Below are 9,095 nucleotides of genomic sequence, written 5' to 3'. Positions count from 1 at the left end.
GCTGTTTACAGATGGGCTATGTACAGGTGCAGTAATCTGTGAGCTGCTCTGACAGCGGTGATTAAAGCTAGTGAGGGAGATATGAGTCTCCAGCCTCAGTGTTTTTTGCAGTTCGTTCCAGTCATTGGCAGCAGAGAACTGGAAGGAAAGGCGGCCAAAGGAAGAATTGGCTTTGGGGGTGACCAGTGAGATACACCTGCTGGAGCGCGTGCTACGGGTGGGTGCGGCTATGGTGACCAGTGAGCTGAGATAAGGCGGGGCTTTACCTAGAAGAGACTTGTAGATGACCTGGAGCCAGTGGGTTTGGCGACGAGTATGAAGCAAGTGCCAGCCAACGAGAACATACAGGTCGCAGTGGTGGGTAGTATATGGGGCTTTGGGGACAAAACGGATGGCACTGTGATAGACTGCATCCAATTTGCTGAGTAGAGTGTTGGAGGCTATTTTGTAAATGACATCGCCAAAGTCGAGGATCGGTAGGATGGTCAGTTTTACGAGGGTATGTTTGGCAGCATGAGTGAAGGATGCTTTGTTGTGAAATAGGAAGCCGATTCTAGATTTAATTTTGGATTGGAGATGCTTAATGTGAGTCTGGAAGGAGAGTTTACAGTCTAACCAGACACCTAGGTATTTGTAGTTGTCCACATATTCTAAGTCAGAACCATCCAAAGTAGTGATGCTGGACGGGCGGGCAGGTGCGGGCATTTAAGAGCAGTTGGAGGCCACGGAAGGAGTTGTATGGTATTGAAGCTCATCTGGAGGTTAGTTAACACAGTGTCCAAAGAAGGGCCAGAAGTATACAGAATGGTGTCGTCTGCGTAGAGGTGGATCAGAGAATCACCAGCAGCAAGAGCGACATCATTGATGTATACAGAGAAGAGAGCCGGTCCGAGAATTGAACCCTGTGGCACCCCCATAGAGACTGCCAGAGGTCGAGACAACAGGCCCTCCAATTTGACACACTGAACTCTATCAGAGAAGTAGTTGGTGAACCAGGCAATCATTTGAGAAACCAAGGCTGTTGAGTCTGCCGATAAGAATGTGGTGATTGACAGAGTCGAAAGCCTTGGCCAGGTCCATGAATGCGACTGCACAGTAATGTCTCTTATCGATGGCGGTTATGATATCGTTTAGGACCTTGAGCGTGGCTGAGGTGCACCCATGACCAGCTCTGAAACCGTGTGTCACCGTGCCGACAGCTGTTCAGGTAAAGACTCGTTCACACAAAGACTGGTGTTGGTAAAGGAATCATGACAATTGAACATACTGTATGTCTCTGATGGAAAATGGAAAAGTGTGAAACAGCACCAGTGAGAGGAGTCTACTCAGATTCACCGCTTTGATTACCGCAAATCGCAAACCCTGGGTGTGTGCCTGGATACTGGAACATAATAATGATGAGGATAATACATACAGTACATATCTAATGCATTGTCTCTAGAGCTGGAGGAGGGAGATGTGGTCTACATGAGTCTCCCCTCAGGCAGTGGGCTCTTTGATGATACTGATAACCCTAACACTTTCCAGGGCTTCCTGCTCTTCACTTTGTAAGGGAACCACCATGCATTCTGTAATGAATTCAGATGTCTGATGTTAGCTGCTCTGGGTTCAATGTTCCTCTCTAACCAATAAATAAACAAGCATTAAAGACAAACAATTAAAATGATTATCTTTGTATTATTGACAAGAGAAGAAGAATGGGTGAGATTTGAGAATCACAATCCTTGTAAAGCCAGTTGTAACCACTGGTAAATTGTGTATCCTGCTTTTTTTCAGCAGTTTGGCCTTAGTCCTTGGGAGTTATCAATGCTGTCAACAATAAAATGTAATGTAGATTCTAGAATATTTTCACATCACAGAAAGGAATAAGAAACCAACCTACCATAGCAGACATTTCAGCATAATAAATGTATAAATCCCATACATTACCCCATATTGTTATTCAATTGGCATCTGTGTTTACATAAACAGTGCTGAATGGGAATTTAAACGATAGATTGATAATGCTGAGTGTACATCGAGGTTTCCTATTGGACGCTGCAGTGATTGGCTCTATCATGGACGTAATGGGCCATTAGGAGAGAGGAGAGGAGACGGGCGAAACCAACAACAGACACATTCATCCCTAAACTGGGATATTATTACATTATTTTAACATTAAATCCAATCACTTGGATTATTATGGACGTCTCCGTTTCACACTAATTTAGGTGAATTGGCAAAACAAATCGGTTCAGTTACAAATCCCGCTAATTCCAGATTGGTTTAACCGAGGCTCATACGTTTGACCGCACTGGATCCCACTCCTCTCGCGCCCATTCACACTACGGGAAATAGCCTACGACACACTAAACAACCGCGTTGAAAATATTCTGTAGTGATGCGATTGATGTCCAGTGATTAGGCTCCGTAAAGAAATGCTCAAATACAACCAACAATGATGATTCCGTCTCAGTTCTGTCTCCTTTAGACCGTTTTTATACTCCCTTTTTGGCCATGATTTTCCTGCGCAGCCTGCTGCAGCTGGCGGTGCTCCTGGTCCAGGGCAGTTGGCGGGGGGTAGCGCCGAGCCCCACGGATGAAGGCGCACTGCGGGCGAGCCACGGAGACCACGGAGAGCCGGGCCACAAGGAGCCCCATAAGGACTCATACAGTACGTTCGCCTCGGAGTTCCTGGAGTCTAGACATCTATCGGATGATGGTGAGAAAGGGATACAGGATAGACCATTTCTGAACGAGGAATTTAGCTTACTGTGGCCTTCATGGTCATCAAGGCAGTGTTTATGTGTAGGCCTTTTCCTGATGGAAATCAGAGGGCGCATCTACACATCTGTGGTTGATACGTAATTCGTGGTTAATTGGCTATTTATGTGATGATGCGCAGGTTGACAGACCGAGCGTACAGTGTCTTAATTCTACCCGAGTCCACTCATGCATAGATCAGGACCCTGGCCAGCTACCGCCAGCTACCCGCAGCTCCCCGCTCTGGCTCTCACTGGCCGGCCTGGAGATGGGCGAGCATTGGGCGAGCACATTAAATGTTGTATATTATTAGATTTTAATAAATTAACTAAAATAACATATTTCAAACTATCCCAATGTTGTTATGAAACGTGAAGGAGCAGTTGTGCTTCCCTGAATGCACATTAGGCTGAAACCCACCAAATGACATATGGTACAACTTGTAGAAGATGACTAGAGGCAGGTCAGTAGCCTAAACATTTCTTATGTGGTGTGTGTTCTCCAGGCTACCCCTTCCCCACCGCCCCTCCTGTGGATCCCTTCGCCAGGATCAAAGTCGTAGACTGTGGAGTCACCAAGGGCTGCATAAGGTCAGTGTGTGTGTGTGTGTGTGTGTCCAGGGGTTTCTCTGTGTACTGTGGTCCCACTCTGGCAGATGTGGGAGCACATCACTCTGAAGAGGTTACATTTCTTAATCGTGTGTGTGTGTGTGTGTGTGTGTAGGTATGGGAAGCCGGGGTGTGATGCAGAGACATGTGACTATTTCATGAGTTACCGGCGGATCGGGACAGACGTGGAGTATGAGATGAGTGCTGACACTGACGGCTGGGTGGCTGTAGGCTTCTCCTCAGACAAGAAGATGGTAAGGGACCGTATCTGTGTGTGTGTGGGCATAGGTGTGTGTGTGTGTGTGTGTGGGGATGAGCATGCGTGAGATTTGTTCTTACACTCAATTTGCTTCCAACAATTGAGTGGGTAAACCTAATAACCAACATTTCTGCAATGATGTTATTATGTTATTATGGTATTAGGTTATTATGTTATTAGGCTATTACGTGCTATTAGGTTATTATGTTAATATGTTATTAGATTATTATGTTATTAGGTTATTATGTTATTAGGTTATTATGTTATTAGGGTATTATGTTATTATGTTATTAGGGTATAATGTTATTAGGTTATTATGTTATTAGGTTATTGTGTTATTAGGTTATGTTATTATGTTATTTGGTTGTTATGTTATTAGGTTATTAGGTTATTATGTTATTATGTTATAAGGTTATTGTGTTATTAGGGTATTATGTTATTAGGGTATTATGTTATCTATCGTTCATTCAGGTTATTCGCCCTGCTTATTCCACGGGTATTATGTTACGTTAGGGTGGAGGTTGACCTGTGCAGCGTGGTAGGCGCTTATTACCTGTTATTATGTTACCCTCCCTACCGCGTTAGTTATGCTGCTATTCAGCGCTTTACACCATCGTCCCACACTTGTTGGGAGGCATGACTACAGTGCCCCTTCAGAGACAGTAGCGCTGCCTCGAGGACCCCCTTCCGACTTTTTGCCCACCCATCCCCGTGCTTATTACGTTACAGCCTTATTCGAAAATGGATTAAATCGTTTTTTCCGTCATCAATCTACACACAATACCCCATAATGACAAAGCACTTTTTTTGGTGGCATATTTATAAAATAAAATAAACTGAAATATATCATTTGCATAAGTATTCAGACCCTTTACTCAGTACTTTGTTGAAGCACCTTTGGCAGCGATTACAGCCTCGAGTCTTCTTGGGTATGACGCTACAAGCTTGGCACACCTGTATTTGGAGAGTTTCTCCCATTCATCTCTGCAAATCCTCTCAAGTTCTGTCAGGTTGGATGGGGAGCGTTGCTGCACAGCTATTTTCAGGTCTCTCCAGAGATGTTCGATCGGGTTGAAGTCTGGGCTCTGGCTGGGCCACTCAAGGACATTCAGAGACTTGTCCCGAAGCCACTCCTGTGTTGTCTTGACTGTGTGCTTAGGATCGTTGTTCTGTTGGAAGGTGAACCTTCACCGCAGTCTGAGGTCCTGAGTGCTCTGGAGCAGGTTTTCACCAAGGATCTCTCTGTACTTTGCTCCGTTCATCTTTGCCTCGATCCTAACTAGTCTCCCAGTCCCTGCAGCTGAAAAACATCCCCACAGCATGATGCTGTCACCACCATGCTTCACCGTAGGGATGGTGCCAGGTTTCCTCCAGACACGACGCTTAGCATTCAGGCCAAAGAGTTCAACATTGGTTTCATCAGACCAGAGAATCTTGTTTCTCATGGTCTGAGAGTCCTTTAGGTGCCATTTGGCAAACTCCAACTGGGCTGTCATGTGCCTTTTACTGAGGAGTGGCTTCCGTCTGGCCAATCTACCATAAAGGCCTGATTGGTGGAGTGCTGCACAGAGGAACTCTGGAGGAACTGTGGAGCTCTGTCAGAGTGACCATCGGGTTCTTGGTCACCTCCCTGACCAAGGCTCTTCTCCCCCAATTGCTCAATTTGGCCAGGCGCCCAGCTCTAGGAAGAGACTTGGTGGTTCCAAACTTCTTCCATTTAAGAATGATGGAGGCCACTGTGTTCTTGGGGACCTTCAATGCTGCAGAAATGTTTTGGTACCCTTCCCCAGATCTGTGCCTTGACACAATCCTGTCTCTGAGCTCTACGGACAATTCCTTCGACCTTGTGGCTTTGTTTTTGCTCTGACATGCACTGTCAACTGTGGGACCTTATATAGACAGGTGTGTGCCTTTCCAAATCATGTTCAATCAATTGAATTTACCACAGGTGGACTCCAATCAAGTTGTAGAAACATCTCAAGGATGATCAATGGAAACAGAATGCACCTGAGCTCAATTTCGAGTCTCATAGCAAAGGGTATGAATACTTATGTAAATAAGGTATTTCTGTTTTTTATTTTTAATAATTTAGCAAAAAAAATCAAAAAGCCTGTTTTCAGTTTGTCATTATGGGGTATTGTGTGTAGATTGATGAAGGAAATGTTTAATTCAATCAATTTTAGAATAAGGCTGTAACGTAACAAAATATGGAAAAAGTCAAGGGGTCTGAATACTTTCCGAATGCACTGTATAGAGTGTGGGACTTTCTTTGTTTTGATACAGCCTACTCTTAGTTAGTCAACAGCACCTCTACAGACATTTTGGGTCAGAGTCAGCTCAGGCTTTTACTACATCTGGTACACATGAAGTCTGCCACGAAAGGCACATCACAAAAACAAGGCTGATTGGTCAACCTATCCTTCATGCTGATTGGTTCTCCTCACCCCTACCCCTCTCAGGGAGGAGATGACGTGATGGGCTGTGTCCATGACGATAATGGGCGTGTTCGTATCCATCACTTCTACAACGTGGGCCAGTGGGCCAAGGAGATCAAGAGGAATCCTGCCAGGGACGAAGAGGGCGTGTTTGACAACAACCGTGTGACCTGCCGCTTCAAACGGCCGCTCTACGTCCCTAGAGAGGAGACACTGGTGGATCTGCATCTCTCCTGGTTCTACCTGTTGGCCTGGGGGCCTGCTATACAAGGTCAGTCAAGGACTGTGTGTGTGTGTGTGGTATTGTGTGTGTGCAGAGAGTGGATGTGTGTGTTTATTAGTATGTACAGTCCATTCGGAAAGTATTCAGACCCCTTGACTTTTTCCACATTGTGTTACGTTACAGCCTTATTCTAAAATATATTAAATTCTGTTTTTTCCTCCTCAATCTACACACAATACTCCATAATGACAAAGCGAAAACAGGTTTTCAAAATAAGAAACTGGAAATATCGCATTTACATAAGTATTCAGACCCTTTACTCACTACTTTGTTGAAGCACCTTTGGCAGTGATTACAGCCTCGAGTCTTCTTGGGTATGACACTACAAGCTTGGCACACCTGTATTTGGGGAGTTTCTCCCATTCATCTCTGCAGATCTTCTCAAGCTCTGTCAGGTTGTATGGGGAGCGTCGTTGCACAGTTATTTTCAGGTCTCTCCAGAGATGTTCGATTGAGTTCCCAAACCTGTGCTCTTTCCGAATGCACTTTACATGTAAATTATTTCCCTACCCTTTTTCTCTTACTCTCCTCCCCCACTCTTCTCTTTCCTCCTCTCCTCCAGGTTCCATCACCCGTCATGACAACGATGCTCCGCCAGTCTCCGATCACATGATCAGCATCTATAAATATGAGGACATCTTCATGCCGTCTACAGCCTACCAGACGTTCTCCTCACCCTTCTGTCTGCTGCTCATAGTAGCCCTCACCTTCTATCTGCTGATGGGCACCCCCTGAGAGAGAGGAGAGCAGACGAGATGAGAGGAGACGAGAGAAGACAAGAGGAGAGAAGATGAGAGAGGAGACAAAAGAGAGAAGGGGAGAGACGACCAATTAACCCAGAGGAGAGAAGAGAGGAGACGAGATGACAGAAGAGGACAGAAGAGGAGAGAAGAGACGAGTAGAGACGAGATGAGACAAGTGAAGAGGAGACGAGGAGAGAAGTGGAGAGATGAGAGGAGACGAGGAGAGAAGTGGAGAGAAGAGGAAAGAGACAGCAATAAGACTGAGAGTTCACATTGTATTTCTGTCTGCCACACCCTCAATGCAGGGTGCTCTTTACACAGAATTACACTATAAATATATATTAATAAATATATACAGTAGGATACTATATATAATTTACATTGAGGACTCATCAGGAAGCTTGCAAATCATTCTGAAAATTGTATTGTGCTACCATAACAACATTCACTAACCCATTAGTCAGAATATCTGAAATACTGTATGTGTTTCTAGAGAAGAGTAGCATAACCTTTAGTTTTAGTAAGGTATTTCATTTAGTGTATTTATGTTTACGACAGTAAGGTATTACACTCCTGACAACAAGTATTACTCCAACACATGTGGCGAATCACAACTGGACCCTGAATATGTGAAGAACCTACGGACACGATACAAGGAGACATTACACACTGGGACAGACTACTGAGACTGGAGAGAGACTTCACTTAGAGAGAACCATCCAGATTGATGTGAGCCAAAGAAAAGCAGACAGCTCATAGTTTATTATCCTGCTGAAACATACTGCTTCTGTATGCAGCCATACTTTACACAACACTCATTCTCCACAGGGGAAATACAGTATTAGTAGTAGTAGTATTATAGTATTTGTATACAGAAACTAAGACTAGGTGGTTGAACAGATGTTTTGTTTGTTTGTTTCAGCCCCAGTCTCACTGTGTAACACTGAACTCTATACTGTTTTCCACAATGCCATTTTACATGCTGATGATTAAGACAGGGTTCTCTTTTCTCTCTATGTGTGAGAGGGTCCATTTTCTTAGGACTGCTTTATTTCACCACATGCTAGGTCATGTTTCATTTGCCTGTGGCGAGGTGTGTGTGTGTGTGTGTGTGTGATAACTGTTTGCTGACGATAGGGCAGCTGACTGTATGATTGATGGCGCATGATTCCTTTGTAGATATGCAATAACACACCCATCAGCACTGAGGCTGTAGTGGACATGATGACAGCCAGGGACGGGGGCTCTGTCTGACAGCTTGCCTTGGCCCTGCAGCATATGGCCTAAAGCTGAAGGAATCTATGGCACAGAGTCCAGTTGTATTTGTACCGTTCACTGAACCGTTGTGTTCCATGGAAATGCTTCCTCGCTGAAACAGTGTCTAGTGTCTAACGTGCAAGTGTTTTTGTTATCAATAAAGCTGTGTTCAATAATAAATACACACCGACATGTTGTTTTCATCCCTGTGGGTCATGTGATGGCTCTGTCAGCTGCATCATGTGCCCCTCAGGCAACATACATTTCATCTGCAATCTAATGAATTTACAATGAATCACACAACCATACAACATCTGTGTGGGTCGCTCTGGGCTGGGAACAAACCATACAACATCTGTGTGGGTCGCTCTGGGCTGGGAACAAACCATACAACATCTGTGTGGGTCGCTCTGGGCTGGGAACAAACCATACAACATCTGTGTGGGTCGCTCTGGGCTGGGAACAAACCATACAACATCTGTGTGGGTCGCTCTGGGCTGGGAACAAACCATACAACATCTGTGTGGGTCGCTCTGGGCTGGGAACAAACCATACAACATCTGTGTGGGTCGCTCTGGGCTGGGAACAAACCATACAACATCTGTGTGGGTCGCTCTGGGCTGGGAACAAACCATACAACATCTGTGTGGGTCGCTCTGGGCTGGGAACAAACCATACAACATCTGTGTGGGTCGCTCTGGGCTGGGAACAAATAATGGGCATTGACATATTTTTGGAAAAGCAGCACATTCAAAATAATTCCAGATA

At 44.9% G+C, this 9,095-nt stretch overlaps 1 protein-coding gene across 1 annotated transcript; it reads left to right on the top strand.

The window, feature by feature from the left end:
• The first annotated feature begins 2,325 nt into the window (after positions 1-2,325).
• On the top strand, positions 2,326-7,370 carry LOC145860050 (DOMON domain-containing protein FRRS1L). Its single transcript, XM_082960213.1, has 5 exons — positions 2,326-2,701; positions 3,248-3,332; positions 3,466-3,604; positions 6,069-6,315; positions 6,890-7,370. The coding sequence occupies exons 1-5, from the start codon at positions 2,497-2,499 to the stop codon at positions 7,060-7,062; spliced, it is 849 nt and encodes a 282-aa protein (XP_082816339.1). The 5' UTR covers positions 2,326-2,496; the 3' UTR covers positions 7,063-7,370.
• Positions 7,371-9,095: the final 1,725 nt, after the last annotated feature.

The sequence above is a fragment of the Salmo salar genome, chromosome 02 (genome assembly GCF_965601325.2).
Source record: "Salmo salar chromosome 02, fSalSal1, whole genome shotgun sequence".
Lineage (NCBI taxonomy): Eukaryota > Metazoa > Chordata > Actinopteri > Salmoniformes > Salmonidae > Salmo > Salmo salar.
Note: the sequence above shows the minus strand (reverse complement) of the source record. Positions and strands in the feature narration are given on the sequence as shown.